Source organism: Coregonus lavaretus (genome assembly GCF_964263955.1).
Source record: "Coregonus lavaretus genome assembly, chromosome: 6".
Lineage (NCBI taxonomy): Eukaryota > Metazoa > Chordata > Actinopteri > Salmoniformes > Salmonidae > Coregonus > Coregonus lavaretus.
The window spans coordinates 5,121,197-5,144,395 of NC_139993.1; the positions used below are offsets into that span (position 1 = coordinate 5,121,197).

Here is a 23,199-nt window from a genome sequence, read left to right on the forward strand (position 1 = left end):
AGCCTAGGACAACAAAAATGAAAAGCATGTACTGTATGACATAGTCAAGAGAGGAGGATGTCATTGGCATTTCTCTACAAGTAGGGTGAGTCAACATGTTTTTTCTACTTGCACACACGCACGCGCACACACAAACACACACACACACACACACACACACACACACACACACCAGTACCATGGACAGCCACAAATTCTTTTTGGGATCTTTTAGTTGTCACTGTATTAAACTAAGCATAGGTGATTTGATGATGTTGAAATGGTTGAGGAATAGTGGAGGCAGCTCCAGTTTTCGTTGTGACTTGCGGTAACTATCCGTGGTTCTAAATCGATGGTTGTTTAGTAGTCTGAAAATGTCGGAAACATTAACTTGCTTGACCATGTTGTAGGTCATGTAACTGTTAAATGCAAAATGCTTTGTGGACTTCACCGGACAGATGTTGCTCTCCTATTTTATGACGGAACAAAGGTGTAGAATTTATTCTGCCACTGTCTTATTGTCTCGGGCTCGGCCTTAGGCCTATATGTCACGGTGGCAAGGCATATAAACTAACAGGTTATAGAGCAAACAACACAATTATCACAACACATAGGTTGTTGCACCCCATTTTGCCCTCAGAACTGCCTCAATTAACCAGGCATGGACTCTACAAGGTGTTGAAAGTGTTCCACAGGGATGCTGGCCCATGGGCGGCAGGTAGCTTAGTGGTTAAGAGCGTAGTGCCAGTAACCGAAAGGTCGCTGGTTCCAATCCCTGAGCTGACTAGGTGAAAAATCTGTCGATGTGCCCTTGAGCAAGGCACTTAACCCTAATTGCTCCTGTAAGTCGCTCTGGATAAGAGCGTCTGCTAAATGAATAAAATGTAAATGTATGTCGACTCCAATGCTTCCCACAGTTGTGTCAAGTTGGCTGGATGTCATTTGGTTGGTGGACCACTCTTAATACACACGGGAAACTGTTAAGCCTGAAAAACCCAGCAGCGTTGCAGTTCTTGACACACTGAAACCGATGCGCCTGGCACTTACTACCATACCCCGTTCAAAGGCACTTCAATATTTTGTCTTGCCCATTCACCCTCTGAATGGCACACATACACAATCCATGTCTCATTTGTCTCAAGGCTTAAAAATCCTTCTTTAACCTGTCTCCTCCCCTTCATCTACACGTGGATTTAACAGGTGACATCAATAAAGGATCATAGTTTTCACCTGGATTCATCTGGTCAGTATATGTCATGGAAATAACAGGTGTTCGTAATGTTTTGTACACTCAGTGTATGTTATTATTTTAAAAAATATTTCAGATTGTGTCAATTTTGACCAGCCCACCAACTTTTAAAAAATGGTCCAGCCCATCTGACATCTGACAGAATTGCCAGATGGCCAATCCAGCCCTGTACATCTTAATGTAAAGTTACACTTGAATGCAGGTTTCAGCTAGCTCAAACCAGTTCTCTCTAAAACTATACCCTGATGAGGAGGACTTATTTCAATACTTATTTGTTTCATCTCAGGTTACAAAGTGAAAACAAACCAGTCCACTGATAGAGCTCTGGCTACTGTAATAAATCTGAACCATCCAAGAGCGCGGGCCAAATACTGGACTGAGTAAAGTAATGTGCAAGCTGCCACCACCTTTAAATGAATCGCTTTGGTCCATCAGAGGTCAAGACACAGCCACGGTATGAACAAAAAAATATACTTTATTATACAATCTTTTAAATTAATGCAGAGTTCACTTTTTGGTTAGAAATAGAGCAACAGAGTACTTGGCATATTTTCCAGATGAGCTCCAAACATAAATTAGGGGAGAGGGCTAGCACTCCTAACAGCATGTCCCTATCTAATCTCATTCCCTTGCTCCCCCACTCTACCCATCTTCATCGCCGGCGGCCCTAAACAGCCACGAACGACATCCCTCCCACCATTAGAAATGAGTGCAGTAACTGTGGCTCACTTTGGCAACAAGCCAACATTTTCAACAAAGCACCAGCTCCTCTCTGCCAATAAAATATAGATGAGCGGAAAAAGAACATATTTCTACATTTCAATGTGACTGCCAAAAAACAAGGAAGAATCATATTGTACAATATTGACACCCGACTTGAAGTCGGTGTGCATCAATCAAATTCATTTTATAAAGCCCTTTTTACTTTAGGAGTTGTCACAAAGTGCTTTACAGATACATTTACCCAGCCTAAAACCCCAAATAGCAAGTAATACAGATGCAGAAGCACATACAGTGGCTAGGAAAAACTCCCTGGAAGGCAGGGACCTAGGAAGAAACCTAGAGGGGAACCAGGCTCTGAGGGGTGGCCAGTCCTCTTCTGGCTGTACCGGGTGGAGGTTCAAAATGCAGCTGCGTTGTGCACCAAAGTCCTGGCATTAATGCTAAGATGTTTTGATGACAATCCATCCAGTTGACACCTTTTAGGCTTCGTCATCTTCATTTTCTCTCCAGACGCTGAAGTTTGGATTGCTTGATGAGATCTGTGAAGACACATAAAATAACTATATGCTGCAACATGTTAGCCCATTGGAGATAATATAAGACCAGCACTGGAAACAATAGAACACTATGATACATCTGGAAAACCATTTTAATTTTGGAGAATCTCTTATATAATGGGTTAAAGTTATGTACACCCCAGGTGTAAAATAGTAATTAATGGCTACTTCTAAGAAAGTATTAAACTGTCAAGAGGAGCAAACAAGACTGTACACTATCGACAAATCTATTCACTATGGCCATCGAAATGTTAGCTATTAAAATCAGATCTAACAATAATATCAAGGGGCTAGAAATCCAGGTTTTAAAAACAAAGGTGTCACTGTATGCTGTCGATTCGTGTTTTCTTTTAAATCCGCAATTTGGATCCCTGCACAGCCTCAGAGGATCTACAGTGGGGGAAAAAAGTATTTAGTCAGCCACCAATTGTGCAAGTTCTCCCACTTAAAAAGATGAGAGAGGCCTGTAATTTTCATCATAGGTACACATCAACTATGACAGACAAAATGAGAATTTTTTTTCCAGAAAACCACATTGTAGGATTTTTAATGAATTTATTTGCAAATTATGGTGGAAAATAAGTATTTGGTCAATAACAAACGTTTCTCAATGCTTTGTTATATACCCTTTGTTGGCAATGACACAGGTCAAACGTTTTCTGTAAGTCTTCACAAGGTTTTCACACACTGTTGCTGGTATTTTGGCCCATTCTTCCATGCAGATCTCCTCTAGAGCAGTGATGTTTTGGGGCTGTCGCTGGGCAACACGGACTTTCAACTCCCTCCAAAGATTTTCTATGGGGTTGAGATCTGGAGACTGGCTAGGCCACTCCAGGACCTTGAAATGCTTCTTACGAAGCCACTCCTTCGTTGCCCGGGCGGTGTGTTTGGGATCATTGTCATGCTGAAAGACCCAGCCACGTTTCATCTTCAATGCCCTTGCTGATGGAAGGAGGTTTTCACTCAAAATCTCACGATACATGGCCCCATTCATTCTTTCCTTTACACGGATCAGTCGTCCTGGTCCCATTGCAGAAAAACAGCCCCAAAGCATGATGTTTCCACCCCCATGCTTCACAGTAGGTATGGTGTTCTTTGGATGCAACTCAGCATTCTTTGTCCTCCAAACACGACGAGTTGAGTTTTTACCAAAAAGTTCTATTTTGGTTTCATCTGACCATTTGACATTCTCCCAATCCTCTTCTGGATCATCCAAATGCACTCTAGCAAACTTCAGATGGGCCTGGACATGTACTGGCTTAAGCAGGGGGACACGTCTTGCACTGCAGGATTTGAGTCCCTGGCGGCATAGTGTGTTACTGATGGTAGGCTTTGTTACTTTGGTCCCAGCTCTCTGCAGGTCATTCACTAGGTCCCCCCGTGTGGTTCTGGGATTTTTGTGATCATTTTGACCCCATGGGGTGAGATCTTGCGTGGAGCCCCAGATCGAGGGAGATTATCAGTGGTATAATGTCTTCCATTTCCTAATAATTGCTCCCACAGTTGATTTCTTCAAACCAAGCTGCTTACCTATTGCAGATTCAGTCTTCCCAGCCTGGTGCAGGTCTACAATTTTGTTTCTGGTGTCCTTTGACAGCTCTTTGGTCTTGGCCATAGTGGAGTTTGGAGTGTGACTGTTTGAGGTTGTGGACAGGTGTCTTTTATACTGATAACAAGTTCAAACAGGTGCCATTAATACAGGTAACAAGTGGAGGACAGAGGAGCCTCTTAAAGAAGAAGTTACAGGTCTGTGAGAGCCAGAATTCTTGCTTGTTTGTAGGTGACCAAATACTTATTTCCCACCATAATTTGCAAATAAATTAATTAAAAATGTGATTTTCTGGAGAAAAAAAATCTCATTTTGTCTGTCATAGTTGACGTGTACCTATGATGAAAATTACAGGCCTCTCTCATCTTTTTAAGTGGGAGAACTTGCACAATTGGTGGCTGACTAAATACTTTTTTCCCCCACTGTATATGGGGGATACAACCATCCCAGCTCTGCAGATTTTGCTGCAAAGAGACAGAATCATTAGATCACTTGTTTTGGTACTGTCCATATGTAGCTTCTTTTTGGTTGCAGGTTCAGGTATAGCTGAAGAATTATAACATTTATCTGGAGCTAACTCTGCAAATAGCACTGCTGGGTGATTTGAAAAGTCCTAGTCAATCGATCAATAATATAATAATACTCTTAGCAAAAAAAAAATCTTTTTTTAACAATCTGTAGAAACTATGAGAATATAAAGCTTCAGAACTTTTGTGGAACATCACAGCACAGTTGAAAAATATATAGCAATTAGAAATCAAAACTGGATAGTCTTCAGAGATAGATCGGAGGGGTTGAGGGTAGCTGAAGGGTGGGATAAAAAATATAAATAATAATAAGATAACTAATGTAAAATATACTGTGTCCGTAAAATGTGTATACACTGAACAAAAATATAAACGCAACATGTAAAGTGTTGGTCCCATGTTTAATGAGCTGAAATAAAAGATCCCAGAAATGTTTCATACTCACAAAAACTTATTTCTCTCACATTTTGTGCACAAATGTGTTTACATCCCTGTTTGTGAGCGTTTCTCCTTTGCCAAGATATGCGACACCTGTCAGGTGGATGGATTTTCAAGAAGCTGATTAAACAGCATGATCATTACACAGGTGAGGAGTATTTCTGTCTGTAATAAAGCCCTTTTGTGGGGAAAAAGTCATTCTGATTGGCTGGGCCTGGATCCCCAGTGGGTGGACCTGGCTCCCAAGTGGGTGGGTCTATGCCCTCCCAGGCCCACGCATGGATGCGCCCCTGCCCAGTCATGTGAAATCCATAGATTATGGCCTAATGAATGCATTTCAATTGACTAATTTCCTTCTATGAACTATTACTCAGTAAAATCTTTGAAATTGTTGTATGTTGCGTTTATATTTTTGTTCTGTATATATGGGGGATTGGAAATGATGCAGACAATTACATTGATATAATCCACAATCTGCAATATTAAATCTACCCCCTAAGAAAAATATTACGTTAGCCCATTAAAAGCGGAGGTAAGTTACATGAATTCCCTTTTTCTCAATCGAGGCCGTAACTGACATGGAAGGTAAATCAGGGATACTGTCATTTCTGACACATTCATAAAATAAAGTCATTTCATAGACAAAATAAGTCGTCATACCCAGTCCATTTTCTCATTGCGCTCCTCTTCCTGGCAGCAGGTCACTCCCATTTCTTGATCAATCTGTTTTAACAGACAAAGCCATTTCATGTCCTGTCCATTCCACCCTGTGTGTGTGTTTGTGTGTGTGTGTGTACACTTGTGATGAATGCCCATACCCAGTCCATCTCCTCTTCTCCACCACACAAGTGTAGATGTTGGAATGGTGCGATGAGATCGATAAGGTCCTGCAAGAAAAAGATGGCCAAGACCAGCCTTTTATACTAGCTGATTTACAGACATGTCTGTACTGTCTCTTTCATGTTGTATTTAATGGTAGGGTAACAACCAGGGACCATGCTATTTTGAATGACTAGTCTGGGTGATTTTAATATAGGCCCTAGTTGTTGAATGGGCTAGAGACAGTTGATATGGTGATATCATGACCTAGTCTGTAACTTACCCTGTTCCTTTTCTCCATTGCCCCTGGGCAAGTGTTGTCTCTCTCTTCATAATCCTGGGGACATTGTTTCTCAAATTAATGTGTTGTAGACTTTTGGCCCAAATGTTTTGATGCATGAAGATATATCATGTCATTAACATGAAATGACTGATTATGACAATGTCTGACATAACTGCACAAAATATGCTATCTTCTTTGTGTGAAAATTAATGAAGGTATACTTGACAGAAGATTTACTTATCTGACAGTGGCATTCCAGCCGGTCGTATGTGGCATTCCAGCCATTTGCTTGTGGCTTTTCAGCCATTTGCTTGTGCTTGTGGCTTTTCAGCGGTTAGCTTGTGGCTTTTCAGCCGTTAGCTTGTGGCTTTTCAGCCGTTAGCTTGTGGCATTTCAGCCACTAAAGTTTGTTCGCGCCCTTACGGCCATCAGAAAGGTAGAGTGTAGAAAGAGAAGCTCACAGAGAAATAGTAGAAATAACAACAGTCACAAATAATTAATAATACTGAGTCTTGTTTTTCTACAACCACACACACACACATTACATTACATTACATAATACTCTTAGGGCTCTATTCAATCCCTATCGCGTAAATTCAGTGTTACAGCAAATTTAAAGGCAATGTTCCCGCTAGTAGACTGCATTCACGGTAAACGCTGCAAATGTCGTCACAATAGGAAATTACCTACACATTTCTAGAACGCTATTTGTAACACTCCAGCGATAGATTGAATAGAGCCTTTATTATCAATCACATAATACTTCCTGTACTTTAGTTTTGAACCGTTCATTTTACATCTACTAGCTGCCTCAGATTACCATAGGACGGTCTCCTCTAGGTCTTGTCAATTGGAGCTTCTTGGTGTTTCTGTAATGAAGCTGACTGCAGTAGAGGAGAAAAATAATATACTTTGTCATTTGCATGTCGTGCCACTCCTGGTGGTTAGGAACCAGAAAAACACTGCCTTTAGGTAGACCGAGCCCAAAACATCTTCCTTTTTGCGAATGTATCATCCTATTTAGCACCTCACCATAGAGCCAAAATCAACTTTGAGTTTCTAAAGTCAAAAGCAGATTGAAGCAATGTTTCAAATTGACAGATTTTCTTGCCATCATGAACTTCACATAAATGTATTTCTATATTCCAAAATGTATGGTTATTTCATAGATTGTTACTTTAATAATTACAAATGTGAGAAAAAACTAATAGCTAATAAAATCATCTAACTTACCAACAAGCAACACGTCTTGAAAGAACTCAAGTTATAATGCCAGATAATCTCTTCCTAAATGGAACTGATTTCCTGAAACCCTCTTGCGTTATTTATGCCCTAGCCACCCACGTCACATCGGGGGAAATGGTACCCCTCAACCATAATCAAAACTGAAACTTGTTTCACAGGCCTATATAATATAGATTCAAAGATGGCCATTTTATGCATGTTTAATTTAAGTGTTTTGAATACTGATATCTGGTTTATTCATATTAATTGAACAGGTGATGGCAATATTAGTGGTGAAAGTGTGGTGTTTTAATCCATGAAGCTTTTACAGTATAGTGACTTTGTAATTTATCATATTTTCTCCTGGTGGATTATAGAAATGTGGGATTCTAAAGCATATCCTATATAATAGATAATGATCACTTTGGGACAAAAGAAACTGAGGGAACAGTCTTACTCCACAGTTTTAATAATGATTTATACATTAGTTGTAGTTGTACCCAGCAAAGAAATCATACAGTCATCATCTCTGAATGTCATAGTTTTACATTTCATGTAACATTCCTGGATTTTTTCTCTTAATCTCCTAGATGAAAAGTGAGGAAATTGCCCGTTGCTTATTATTTAAAATTTTTAACAAAAATCCTGAATTGCCACAGTTACTGTGATTGGAAAATGATTGGAAAGGCAACAGGCTTTTGAACCTTGAGGGAGAAGTCTACCACGGGGCAACCCTGGGTGATACAGCCCAGAGAGATTATGTCCACATGGGGGGAGAGATACTGTGGCAGGGAGTCTGGGGTCACCCCTCCACTGGCCTCGATCAGCACAGACGGGAACTCCTCCTTCAGAAGCTGTGCTGCCGCATGGAGTTCCTGAGAGAGGAAGGGACAGAGGAGGAATAGAGGCCGAAAGGGACGAGTTCGGGAAGAGACCGTGTAGGAAAGAAGAGATTGAACGAAATGCACAGCACTGACATACAGGAGGAAGAAGAATATTATTTAATTGATAGTCCAATGTACATGAATATCCAACGGAAATATGTCTTCTGCTTTATCACAAGCCCTCCAGTACGTCTCTACCGCTTCTACATGACTTCCCTGATGTCTTTGGGATGTCCTTCATCAGTCTCACCTGTGGCTTAAAGTTGTCCAGCATGACGATGTCAGCTCCTGCCGTGGCAGCCTCACTGCCCTCCTCCCGGCTGCCGCACTCCACCTCGATCTTACTGCTGAAGCCACACACAGAGCGGGCGTCCCTCACCGCCTGGAACCCCACAGGTAGGAATTACATCAAATCAGTTCTCTATCAGAATGCAAAATTAATCTCTATTTAAAATGCACAGAGGAAAGACTTCAGCTAAGCACTCATATTAGAAAATGGCCAGATCTAATGGTACATATTGGAATATGAAAGACGGGACATTCTTGCACTCTGATTTTCATGCATTTGTGAAAGGATTTCAGAGGAATCGACAACCACAATATAGTATAGGTTGATGTCAAATGTTGTACAGTTTGAGCCATCCACCCCTGCCTACCTGTGTGACACTCCCTGATGCCCATATGTGATTGTCTTTCAGCATCACCATACCACTCAGGTCCTGTCTGTGCATGGACACGCCGCCCACCAGCATGGCATACTTCTCCACCAGCCGGAACCCAGGGGTGGTTTTACGCGTGCCAGCCACATGGCCATGCCAGCCTGCCTCCCTGGCGATGCTCTGTAGCTGGGAGCAGCGGGTGGCTATCCCCGAGGCCCGGGCCAGGCAGTTGAGGGCCGGTCTCTCACCAAGGAGGACGCACCTTGCTGGACCTCTGACCACAGCAGTCTGGGCCACCGCATCTGGACCTGGTGGAGGTGAGGTCAAAGTAGAGTTTACCTAAAAAATTACAAACATCATGTGAGTGAACTGTATTTAATGGTTAGATTGGAATCTATTCCAACAGAATTTTGTGTATGCCATACTCAAAGCTTGTTTCCCCAATACCTTTCCAAATGAATTTGGCAGTGTGATCAGACTTGAGGTGTATTGTCATCATATTTGTGAGGCATCTGTGTATTCTCTAAGTCCTCCAGCATGCTTTTTTGACCAGGCTCATAGTTGTCCTCTTACCCAGCTGTGCCCCCTCTCTGTGTGCCCATTCCACAGTGCAGTTGAGCTCAGTGAAGACAGCAGTGAAGAAGGGGCTGCCTGCCAGCACGCTGCACGGCGTTTTACACAACAACCTGGCCTCAATCTCATGTGACCCCACACACAACCCTGCAGGGTCAAAGTTCGGTGTGTCCTCTGCCAGCCACTCCCGTGCCAGCCGGGTCAGCGTGTGGGGAGGGAGGGTGTGTGACAGGTCATACTGAGGAGGAGTCATCTTGAGAGGTGAGGTCAAATGTGACGCCGGAAAGTTGTTCTGTTAAGAACGGAGAAAGGGGTTAGTTCTAGTGGTTTAATCTGTCTATCCACTGATGATAGTTAACAGTTTGTAGTTTATTTGTACCAATAAACTGTCCTGAGTTCTGGTATGAATGAATCCCTGCACTCAATGTGTTTTTTCGACCTGTTGCTTTGTAACAGTGTCCCTCTTCAGGTTAAGATTAATCACAAATGAAGAACGCCGGTGTGGGGGCTCAGAGGAGAATGAAAATGGCCGTTTTGGGGGCCTCAAGGGGGCTGATGTGTTAGAAATGCCAAAGCCGATTTCTGGTCCCAGTCGGCCCCTGCCGGTGTGGTGATATAACTCAAGACCCTGGTACAAGTTCCGAGTGCAGATTGCAAAGAGCGCTCTGTAAGTCACACCCCAGTGGGCAGAGCTAGGCATGTTGCTTGTGCACATTTTAGTAAGGAGATATGAAATGGAGATAGAATCTCATTTTACAGTGGGTCTGCGGTGGTTCTGTGTAGTTATGCTAATATATCCGAGTCAAGTGCATTGCAGTCAATCTATGATCAATAAGTAAGATCTTAGGGATGCTAACCCATTTTCTATTTCTCTGAGTCTCCCCACCCGAGGCTCTAGGACAACGGCTGAGGGCACCCTGGCCAACACCTGCCGCCCCTCCCCTCCCCTCTATCTGCCTGTTGCTGCCTCCACTGCTTCAGTCTCCCCCCCACCCCCACAAAAACGTGGATTTCTTTACTTACCATGACATCTTTATGAACAGCCATCTGACCATAGGGTCTTGAAGTGTTTGTACCCTCTATAGCCTAGCTATGGATATTGTCTGAGCCTGCTGGTCATATGACCGTGATTTAATACTGGATGGAAAACAGACTGTTGCTCTTTCCTTATTGAAACGCATGGTGAATAATGAGGGCGACTATGTTTTCAATGTGTCAAGTGTATAGAATGCAAATTACAATAAAGATCGCGATTGTGAATTCATTGTATGTTTTGTACATTCCGATTTGGCAATTCTGCTCATTGACCTGGTTGTCTTCATTGTTGCCAATAAGACCTTATTGTGAACCTTGTCCTGTCTCTGTACATTGATTTATCACCACAAGAATCCTTAATACACAATCATCCAAGTTGGGATCAATAAACTGCTACAACTAGGGTTAAGGTCATATAAATCTGTTTTATGAATTTGAATGGTTATATTTTTCTAGCCTATCCCCCAGTTTACAAAAACGTGGCAGGGCCAGGCTGTTGCAATAGGAGAATATGGCTATTTCTGTCAATGACTGACTGTTTGAATAAACATCCTTTATTCTGTTCGTGTGTGTACCTTTGTGCACTTGTGTGATGGATGGATCAACGTTAACAATTGATAAATTGCAAAAAATTGAATGACACCTAATGACACCTGGATCTTTATATTCTAAAGTTTCTGAACAGTCATGTAACCATTGGAAGTGTTTTTGTTGCCACGTAGGCCTAGTATTTAGCCTTTGTTGGGGTTAACCAAGTACTGGTAGCTGAAGATGTATTAGCTCTCAGGTGAAGAGGCAGTGAGTGACAGACTCTGGACAGTGGACACACATGTACAACCTGTGTTCAACACAACTTATCAATAACATAAATACTTATCAAGTGTCGAAATTCATCAAAGTACTACAAGTCAACTGTGATTCCACGGTTTAGCATCTGTGCTGTCCCGTGTGGCTCACTTGGTAGAGCATGGCACTTGCAACGCCAGGGTTGTGGGTCCGATTCTCATGGGGGACCAGTATGAAAATGTTTGCACTCACTACTACTGTAAGTCGTTCCCTTAGCTCTACCCAACAGACTGGGTAAAGGCGTCAGCATGATTCAGTTTGGCTGGCGCCTAGCTGAACCGAACGAGTGTGCTTGCATACTCCCTTAAAATACCTTTCGCTTGAAAAAACGAGAAAGAAGCGGAAATAGTACCGTTTGTCCATTTTGAGATGCCGTAGCCAGTATACACTACCTCAATTGTCAGAATTAATCTAAGATAACTCAAGAAATTGGTTATTAATTGTAACGTTTTTGCCGAGGATATATTAGTTGCACAATTTTACATCTAAGATGTTTGGTGCAGTATTTCTCAATGAAAACATTTGCATGAAAACGAGTCATCTCACATTGAATGACAGACTTTATTGAATAATCCCTACTGTTGACCTATCACCGATAAAGGGGCGTAGACTTCGGCTCCAAACTTCGGTGAGGGTCTTTTCAGCTGTTCGGGCACACAAAACCGAAGTTCAAAACAAACAAAAACGTCACAAAATGTAATCATAACATATGCACGAACTGTTCCGAACTGTTTCAGATGGGAAGTATGCGGACACCTTAAGGCACATCTCTGATATTAAGAGATCTCTACCTTTAGTAAACTATTAGTCACACTTCCAGTTCACAATTCCAGTTTACATAAGCTTTTATTTTACTTGCTATACAACAGAGAACAAAATGTCCAAATCAAACTGTACAAAACATACAATGAATTCACAATGGCTGTCTTTAGCGTAATTTGCATGGCATTCAATTGACACATCGAAAACATAGTAGCCCTCTTTATTAACCATCCAACTATCAGTTTTCCATCCAGTTATAAATCAAGAAGTGTTATTGGGCCAAGTCTAGGAGACGCCACAATTTCCACCAGTGTTCTTTTGTGTGAAAAGTACAAAGTGTGTCTCTGACAAGGGTCAATTACAATAATGTGAATTTAATGTCAACCAGGTCTCTCTTGTGAACGAGCATAATTTATTCCAAGCACTGGTGGTCACTAGAAAAACAACACCCCCCCTTAGGCAGATATTGTTCTATTGAGAACTGTCTGGGACTTGTTTCCCCTGTTTGCTACTCAAAAATATTTTATTTATTAAGTCAGACAAAATTAACTGCAACACACGGTCTGAAATATATTAGCATAACTACACAGAACCACCACGGACCCATTGTAAAACGAGAGGCCTATCTTGGTTATACAATGTGTCCCAGTGTACAAGCAACATGCCTAGCTCTGCCCACTGGGGCGTGGCTTACGGAGCGCTCTTTGCAATGGCAGTGTTCGATTAAGGATTAAGCTGAGCCGAGGTGCACCGGTCTATGGCCTGTGAGGTGAACGGGCAAAAGTGGTGAGGAAGGAGCGCTCTTCTCAAATCAAACAGTAATCTGCGCCACTCCGGTCATCGTTCAGCATGGTCTATCGTTCAGAAATATACATCTCCTTTCCATAAAAAGGCAGATTGGGAAGGCAGAAAGTGCATTTTTATCAAAAGTAATCACTTTTGCATGTGAAAACACAGAATCCTACTCATTACAGTGCTGCCAACTTTTGAAGAAAGCTTGGAGAGAGATTTGCTATTTGAATTTCATTGCTACCTGGCACAACCCCTAGATAGGGAACTGGGGGTCCTCCCTCAGGAAAATTGTACTGTTTTAAAGCTCATTTCCTGCTATTCTACATATTTTGACATGGCTTAGGCCTATGACCAAGGTGGATTTTTTTTTTTTTTTTTTACAGGTCAAGTGTATTCAGGATGCTTTGAACATTAAATTAACACTCAAAATTCTACAACTTTGTTGCTTTGAGATTTTTGAGGGATCAAATTTAAAGAATGCAAATATTTTTATAGTTGGTTTGACACTTTATTCAGACAGTAATTAAATGAGCTTGGGAGACAGGCAAATGCTAGAAACAGTGCACCAAGGCTCTGCACAGGAAATTGTAATATTAATGGTTGATGGCAGTGGTTAACCAAATCATAGATTGCAGTCTCGTTGTCCATAGATTGATTTCAAGGTAAGGACACAAACATTTTGTAATTTAGGTGAACTCGCTCTTTAAAATAGGGCTGGAAGAAAATCCTGCTTTCTCTCCAGAAGGGTTGGCCACCCCTGATCTATGTTTCCCATGTGCTGGTTGTTTTAAAATGTTCTTGTTATAACAATAATTTCTCAAAATCACCCAACCGTTAAAAAAATTGAATGAATATCAATATTCAGATGGTTTATGCCTACTAGGTGAAGATCCTTGCCATCATCTTACTCGACAGACAATATGGTGCCTTTATGAGTTGTGAGTCCCCCTACCATCTCTGCCTAGCATGTGCACAACACTAAAATGTCAAATTATATTTGATTCCTGGAGCATTTAATAGCCAATGCTTATTTGAATCTCATTCAAAACTGTCCATGAATGGCAACAATAATGTATAGACTCATATAATTCATTTTCAAAGACAACTAGGCATATCACATTTCAAATATGTGATTATACTGGTAAAACCGGGAAGAAGTGGAATAATAAAATAAGTGTGGGGAATAACAGTAGTTAGTCTATATTGTAGCCCATTGTTAATGAGAATCATTCCACTAATCAGACTAAGTAAATATATAAAATCTCCTGAAGACAAGTTGACAAAATCTGCCACTACACCCTAACCAAATTATTTGTATATTCATTGTCATCCCTGTAGAATCAAAATGGACACTTTTTGTTTCACAATCTGTTTGACAAAATAATTTTCATAGTTACAAACATGACACCCTACCAAACTAAATCATACTGTAGGTCTGTCTGCTGTGTGGATTAAATCGACTTTAGTACATGCGGTCAAATATTATCTGCAATAATAGGGACAGGAGTAACAGAAACCTAATTTTGTTGACAACATTGTATATAAAACAGCACTCCTGTGCTGGTCCTTTTACAGTTTTATACATTCAGCAGAATACGTTCTCTCTCGCCATTCAGCTCCACTCTAATCTTGAGGGGCGTTTCTTTACAACATGCATCCAATCCCCTTGATCCCTTACATAACTAGACCTGCTAGGTATGCTTCAATGAGCCGCGATTCACAGTGCTGTGGCAAGACAGGACAATTAGAGAGATTCTGCTCGTGATGCTAAATTGCAGGCGCAGATGCTCTCATAACAAAACGATTTGGAGCACAGTTGAACAGTTAACGCGCTGACTAATTATAAAAATGAATGCAGTACTTTTCAATGCGTGAGATATAAGAGATGTGCCGTGAGAGTGTGAGAAGAGGGTCAAATGCGCATGTCTCACGGTCAATGCGTGAGAATTGCAGCTCTGTCATTTCTCCAAGTCCTTAACCCACGTCCATTTTGTTTTGAGCTGAATTCGCCGTTGGCCAAAGCGAACGCAATCACCTTTAACCCATCTACCGGGCAACCGGGCCAGACAATCCAATCCTCTCAGTGTTTCCCACTACATAGAACAGCCAGTCAAAACACCTCGTAATGTCCGACTTGCTAAGTGGTTGCTGCCGCACGTGTATAAATACATCCAGTTAGCAAGTCGGAGATTTCCCGAGTTTCCTTGTTCCGAATCCCACGTGAAAGCGGCAAAAGGGGAAATTAATGGGTCTGTGGTAAACACAGGCTTAGGAGATCTTATGTTTTGTTCTATAATATATTCTTAATCAGCTAACGCTTGTGTAGTTTGAAGCATGTATGTAATCAAAACAAGCACATAAAGGCTTCCCAACTAATAAAGGTCTGATAGTCTCATAAAACAAAAAGTATAAGAACTCCTAAGCCTGTGTTACCCTTAGACCTTATTTTCGGTGTTTATCCCGAATCCCTATTCTTTCCCCATATGAATAGCTGAACGAAACAGAGGTAACTAATTTCCGGTTTTTAGGACAACAAAAGCTATACGGGCGCGTTCCTCTGCCCAGGCGTTGGTCCCGTGTAGCTCAGTTGGTAGAGCATGGCGCCAGAGTTGTGGGTTCGATTCCCACGGGGGGGCAGTATGAAAACGTATGCACTCCCTAACTGTAAGTCCCTCTGGATAAGAGCGTCTGCTAAATGACTAAAATGTAAATGTTGCTGACGCATGCCATATCTTACAACGGCTGGATAGGTATTTTAAGTATCAGCTAACCATATCATATGTTTTAGCAATCTGTCAGTCCATGACGTTTTACGCAACAATTGGTTTGGTTGATGTATGCAACGTCTGGGAACGAGACCTAGCTATTGCCACGTTTAAGATAACTGGGAACTCGGGAAAAAACTATCCTGGACTGGGAAAGGTCGTTTTAAACGGTAATTCCAACTCCAAATCGGAAACTCGGGTATCTTTCTAGAGCTCTTGAGCATTCGTCACCACAACGGGCCCAGATTTTTATTTATTTTGTGAACGGCGATCATTGGTCGAAATGTAGTAATCAAGCATGCTATATTTATGTTTAGTTGTCTTCTCTTATCTTCTTCCGAAATCCTCACCTGCTTCCTCAGAGCCGACTGAACGTTGGTGCTCTTGATGATGTGGATATCTCTGCACTCAATGTGCTTTTTCGACGCGTTGTGTTTTTTAACAGTGTCCTTCTTCAGGTGAGGATTCCCCACCACAAACGAAGAAAGCTTGCCTGCAAGTTGTGGTTCGGCCTTACAATACTTGCAAAACATAACATTTCCTTCAAAATGCAACCACGGGAAAGCTTTCTCCCACTGTGCGTTATATTTGTATTGTTTCCCACCGGCAGTTGTTGGCGAAGCGGGGGCAACGCCGGTGGCAGTGCTAACGCTACTGCTAGCCGAATCTTCATCGTGTGTTGCTGGTGGCTCGACAAGATCACTGGCAGATTCGGACCCGGCCTCCTCGGGTTCCTGATGACCTTGTCGCCTAAAATTTAATTGGATGCTTTTCATTCTCCTTTACAGTTGCGAGACAACACGGGCGCACTCAAAGGCTCGCGGTTTCAGCCTCTGACTAGGCTATGATTGGCGCGTTCAGCTACGCAAGCTTGAACCTGGCTACGATTGGCTCGTTGAGCTGCGCCTTGAATACGAAGTCCCGCCTACTTCCGGGTTCAAGCCCCGTACTGTTTAATGGACTTCAAGCTTATATCGCAGAAAGAACAATGAGACAGATATTTCACCGGATGTATAAATGTGACGCATCCGCTTTGCGTTTCCACTCACTACCACATATGGGAGGAAGCCCAGTGGCCGGCAGTGGGAGAAGATGGAACGAGCCCAGTGGCCGGCACTGGGAGAAGATGGAACGAGTTGGATTTTGACCGACATTCTGCAAATGTTCTCATCGATGAAACATTTGATCTCAATACAGTTCTGTTTCCAAAACTAAACTCTGTTACGAACAGACTGGACTACGTTTTGTAGACTTTACCCTTTGCCAAAGTTAAAAAAAAAAATGGGTTGTTTAGAAGGAGTGCAAAGGCCAATTCAGTTATCGCACACGTGCACTTCAGAGTAGGCGTTCCCTAACGAATATGCAAATATGTGCTAGAACGCGCAAATAGGAACTCACTATCTGCACACCTCCTTGATTTTCTGCCCACTATGACGCATTTGTTCCCATTTGAAACAACAGGCTGTGGTCCATCTTGGTTTAGTTATAAAAAGTATTTGATTTGATTATAAAAATGATTTGCTTATTATCAAATTCATGAAAACTTGGTCATTTAAGATATGTACAATTATATTCCTATATTACATTTACATTTACGTCATTTAGCAGACGCTCTTATCCACATTTACTTCTACCTAATAGCAGGGTTTTTTTCATATTCGAAAACCTTCATAAAAGGCATTGGTTAAAGGTCAATTCATCCATTAAAGGTCAATTAATTATTTTACATATCTTAAAATTATCCCATTGTCAAGAATTGTATGTGTGGCAGGTAGCTTAGTGGGTAAGAGCATTGTGCCAGTAACCGAAAGGTCGCTGGTTCTAATCCTGAGCAGACTAGGTGAAAAATCTGTCGATGTGCCCTTAAGCAAGGCACTTAACCCTAATTGCGACTTACAGGAGCTCCTATAAGTCGCTCTGGATAAGAGCGTCTGCTAAATGACTAAAATGTAAATGTAATATAAGCCAAAAGCCCATTTAAAAACAGTACAGGACTTGAACCAGGAAGTATAAACCGTAACTCATAACTCGCACGTGTATAACTACAACCACTTAACAAGTCGGAAATGTCAGAGTTTCCAAGTTCCGAGTAATACATGAAAGCAGCATAAGTAAGCTCCTTGGGACGTCCACCAGAGCATCTACAGATAACAGGTGGCAGAAAAATAACTTCCTCAAACTAAATGTAGTTCCGAAAGAATGTTAAAGGTTAGGTTACTCTTACCTCAAACTCTAGGCAGCATTCTTCCTTCTCCCTGCAGTTCTCAGCCATTAGGTTCGCCCATGACTGCCTCGTGAACTACAATCATGACGCTGTGCTTTAACGCTTAGAAACGTCAATAATTATCCCTTGCAATACGGATTCCGAAACATATGATTTTACATTTAAGTCATTTAGCAGGTTCTTATCCAGAGCGACTTACAGTTAGTGAGTGCATACATGTTCATACTGGCCCCCCGTGGGAATCGACCCCCCCCCCCCAAAACAAAAAAACAACTAATGTGCATTTTACAAGTTCTTACGTATCTCCGGACCTACCCCAACAAATTTTATAGGAATATTTACGAAACAATTGTTGTGTACTTAAACACTATTCAACAATACACTAAATCAAATATCCAAATTAAATTATTAATGTAGATATACAATAGGCTACAGAGGAATGTTTATTTACCACCAAATAAACTATCAAAAGTAACAATGTTTCTCTTTTCTTTGATATTGATTTGATTCATTGATTGTTTAGGACCTTCAAAGCTGACAATAACACCAGAAAAGTGGAATTTGATCCTTTGCTCATGTTGAAATGTTTACAAGCTAAGCGAAGAATGTGAAAATCAGTCACATTGAGTTACAGCTTTGAAAAAAAACTATTAGTCTTCTTGTTTTTTCATGTTTGTTGAACCAGATTTAATCCGAGCAACATAAAAGTTCAAAGTCAAACTAAAAAATATATAATACAAAAAGTAACTACTTTACTGATTTATATATATTTTTTATAATTATGTTACAATACTTTTCATTCAGACAAAGATCTTCACTGACATGTCAATTTAATTTGAGAGTACCCATTATTAGCCCCAAAGCCTTAAAAGTTGCAATCTAAATTCATTATGATTATCTTACTTCTGGAATGATCAGTCATTCTAAAGCACAGCAGATGTCACTTTCCTAAATGCAAAGTGGTGGTTTGGTTTCGGACACTCACCTGAGTGTAGTGCAATATGCAGGTTTCAGACAAGAAGTGAAAGGGATGTGGGGCTGCATTAAACCTACATTGCACAATGTAAACATAGATTGTTTATGATGATGTCAGACAACTCTTGCGCAGCACTGCACAGACACGACGCACTCTAACACATCCCGTAGCTTCACCAGAGATCGAAGAGCAAGCAAAACATCTCTCTCGCTCCTTTTTTCTGTTACATATACTGTATAGTCAATTAACTAGCTGAGCAGACCAGACCATCTTGGCACTTCCCCACCATTGAAAAAAAATATTTTGGAAGCTATGCGACATTTATTATATTACAGACACCTTAATGCATACTTTTAAATTGTATTATCTGAGCTACATACATGTTATTCTGTCCTTGAATCATTTAATTCAAATACTGTAGAATTCAATTCATTCCTATGGAGGACTGCTTCTTCTGAGGAGTGCCAATATGGCTGACTGGTGCCTTCAAAGCCTCTCATTGTCCAATAGATAGCATCAGCAATCCAGGGTTTATATACAGACCCAGCTGCTAATGCCACGTTAAAAACAACTGGGAACTCATAAATCTCAGACTTCTAACTTCAGTGTGTTCAAGACAACTGGGAACTTGGGAAAAAAACTAGCTCTGACTGGGAAAAATCATTTTGAATGGTCATCCAACTCGGAATTCCAACTCGGGAACTGGCCTTTTTCTAGAGTTCCAACTTCCTGACCTGAAGATCACTGACATCATGATTTGACCTAGTATTTTTCGGAGTTCCCAGTTTTCTTGAATGCACCATAATGCATTGGTCTACCACAGTATGAGTCATAATACCCATAAAACCTAGTGGTCAAACACAGAAATGGTTACAATCGTTTTTCCACCATTCATTCATTCATTAATAAGGTTACATGCCTCTATTAATGATCTGCTGTCCAGAGGGTAACAGTAAACAATGTTTTTCCGCAGTAAGCACACTCTTGACTCGAGAGGATGAATCAATCAATCTCTGAAACCTAAAAAAAACAGACTAAAATAATCCAGCTAGCTAGGGTAGGCTACCCACCCCTCACCCACAGACACAAACAAACATTATCAAGAACGCCTAGCCCTAGCTTCCCCAAGTTAGCTACCAAGCTAGACTGTTGGTTTATAAAAACTTGTTTTTATGAATTTCTCACGCATTTAAATGGCTAGACAAATTGATGGCTATTAGCAATCTAGCCAGGCTAATGTTGCTAACTAACCATGAGCTACTTAGCTAGATAACAGGCATTTTCAATTAACAATTTGCCCAAGACAGTTCACAGAATTGTCCATTTTTAAACAACTTTAGCCAATTAATGAATGACTAAATATAGCTAACATTACACAGTTAATCCAGAGATTCTTACCTTTGCCTCGATTCTGCGGTCTCCTCCAGATCATCATGGCCCTGGTGAGACGAAAAGCTTGAGACAGGCATTTGTAGTTCTGTATGATAGCATATTTGGCGTTTCATTTTTGGGAGGTAAATACATGTGAATATATTGATAAAAGTCACCTTGTCCAAGAGCGATTTGCACCGTTTTCAAAACGTCACGCCAGGATATGTCTACACGAAACACAGTACTTATTTGAAGTGTTTCAAAAATCCACAATGGATAAAATGAATTGTGAAAAAACGATTGGAACCATTTCCGTGTTTGACCGCTAGGTTTTATGGGTATAATGACGGGTCCACTGTGGGGCACAGTGGAGTTGTCATAATACCCATAAAACCTAGTGGTCAAACAGGGAAATGGTTCCAATCATTTTTTCACAATTCATTTTATCCATTGTGGATTTTCATAAATAAAGTTTGATTGATGACATTACAGCAGTAGAATATTTAATAAACTGTAATTTTCATTGATAACTTGGGATTTTATCACTTGACATATCAATCAAATAGTGGGAAGGATCCTATAAATCAAGACTATGTGAATACATGTACCACTCCGAATAAATAAATACTGTGCCTTTGAAGATTTGTCTCTGGTTATGAAACTACAATACACGCTGGATGTCTAAACAAAGTCAATTCTGGATGCCAATAGATGTTTAGATTCATTGTCATCAATGACAACATTCTAGAACTGAGTTATCACTCATCTAAGTCTGGTATCTGGGGTAATTTAATGATTATACAGTGCATTCGGAAAGTATTCAGACCCCTTGACTTTTTCCACATTTTGTTACATTACAGACTTATTTTAAAATTGATTAAATTGTTTTTACCCCCTCATCAATCTACACACAATACCCCATAATGGACAAAGCAAAAACAGGTTTTTAGAAGAAAAAAAATATTTAACTAGGCAGGTCATTTAAGAACAAATTCTTATTTACAATGACGGCCTACACCGGCCAAACCCGGATGACGCTGGGCCAATTGTGCGCCGCCCTATGGGACTCCCAATCACGGCCGGTTGTGATACAGCCTGGAATCGAACCAGGGGGTCTGTAGTGACGCCTCAAGCACTGAGATGCAGTGCCTTAGACCGCTGCGCCACTCGGGAGCCCAACATTTCTGAAAATGTATATAAAACCCCCCTGGAAATAAAATATTTACATAAGTATTCAGACACTTTACTCAGTACTTTGTTGAAGCACCTTTGGCAGCGATTACAGCCTCAAGTCTTCTTGGGTTTAATGCTACAAGCTTGGCACACCTGTATTTGGGGAGTTTCTCCCATTCTTCTCTGCAGATCCTATTTTCAGGTCTCTCCAGAGCTGTGTTCGATCTGGTTCATGTCCGGGCTCTGGCTGGGCCACACAAGGACATTCAGAGACTTGTCCCGAAGCCACTCCTGTGTTGTTTTGGCTGTGTGCTTAGGGTTGTTGTTTTGTTGGAAGGTGAACCGTCGACCCAGTCTGAGGTCCTGAGCGCTCTGTAGCAGGTTTTCATCAAGGATCTCTCTGTACTTTGCTCCATTCATCTTTCCCTCGATCTTGACTAGTCTCCCAGTCCCTACCGCTGATAGTCTGAGAGTCTTATAGTCTGAGAGTCTTTAGGTGCCTTTTGGCAAACTCCAAGCTGGCTGTCATGTGCCTTTTACTGAGGAGTTGCTTCCGTCTGGCCACTCTACCATAAAGGCCTGATTGGTGGAGCGCTGCAGAGATGGTTGTCCTCCTAGAAATTTCTCCCATCTCCACAGAGGAACTCTGGAGCTCTGTCAGATTGACCATCGGGTTCTTGGCCACCTCCCTGACCAAGGCCCTTCTCTCCAGATTGCTCAGTTTGGCTGGGCGGCCAGCTCTAGGAAGAGTCTTGGTGGTTCCAAACTTCTTTCATTTAAGAATGATGGAGGCCACTGTGTTCTTGGGGACCTTCAATTCTGCAGACATTTTTTGGTACCTTTCCCCAGATCTGTGCCTCGACACAATCCTGTCTCGTAGCGCTACAGACAATTCCTTCAACCTCATGGCTTGGTTTTTGCTCTGACATGCACTGTCAACTGTGGGACCTTATATAGACAGGTGTGTGCCTTTCCAAATCATGTCCAATCAATTTAATTTACTACAGGTGGACTCCAAGCAAGTTGTGTAAATAAGGTATTTTATTTTGTTATTTTTCATAAATTTGCCAAAAATGCTAAAAACCTGTTTTCGCTTTGTCAATATGGGGGGTATTGTGTGTAGATTGATGAGGATTATTATTATTTTTTTAAATTTAGAATAAGGGTGTAAGTTTCTTTCCAAATCATGTCTAATCAATTGAATTTATCACAGGTGGACTCCAATCAAGTTGTAGAAACATTTCAAGGATGATCAATGGAAACAGGATGCACCTGAGCTCAATTTCGAGTCTCATAGCAGAGGGTCTGAATACTTATGTAAATAAGCTCTTTCTGTTTTTTATGTTTTTTTTTTAAATGTGCTAAAATTTCTAAAAACCTGTTTTTGCTTTGTCATTAAGGGGTATTGTGTGTAGAGTGAGGAAAAACATTCATTTAATATATTTTAGAATAAGGCTGTAAAGTAACAAAATGTGGAAAAAGTCAACGGGTCTGAATACTTTCCGAATGCACTGTATAATTGATTAAGTGGCTCTTTCCTTGTAGAATGCTGACAGCAGTATAGAACATATTGTATTGCTAAGATGCGCAAACTTAACTCACCATCACAGGATCAACTTTAACCCTCATGCTGGCCCTGACCAAACTGGTAAATTGCCCCTCAAGCTAGCTGTACTTCTCCACATGGCCAGACTTATAGTGATCTTCTCCCCTTTTAATGCTCATCCTTGAAAAATGCCATAAGGTCTGAAATAGACACCAAAGTCGACATACTGTACAAACATTATCTAG

General features: G+C 41.1%; 1 protein-coding gene across 5 annotated transcripts; it reads right to left on the reverse strand.

The window, feature by feature from the left end:
• Positions 1-7,799: 7,799 nt before the first annotated feature.
• Positions 7,800-19,282, reverse strand: LOC311130468 (nicotinate-nucleotide pyrophosphorylase [carboxylating]-like). 5 transcript variants are annotated; one of them, XM_084163202.1, is made up of 6 exons: positions 19,245-19,282; positions 18,874-18,937; positions 9,465-9,756; positions 8,889-9,199; positions 8,483-8,614; positions 7,800-8,223 (listed from the first exon to the last, which is right to left on the reverse strand). In XM_084163202.1, the coding sequence occupies exons 1-6, from the start codon at positions 19,265-19,267 to the stop codon at positions 8,008-8,010; spliced, it is 1,038 nt and encodes a 345-aa protein (XP_084019328.1). In that variant the 5' UTR covers positions 19,268-19,282; the 3' UTR covers positions 7,800-8,007. The 5 variants fall into 5 exon arrangements, with proteins under 5 accessions (XP_084019328.1, XP_084019331.1, XP_084019330.1 ...); XM_084163205.1 differs by lacking the exon at positions 19,245-19,282 and having other exon boundaries at positions 18,874-18,954; XM_084163204.1 differs by lacking the exon at positions 19,245-19,282 and having other exon boundaries at positions 18,792-18,880.
• Positions 19,283-23,199: the final 3,917 nt, after the last annotated feature.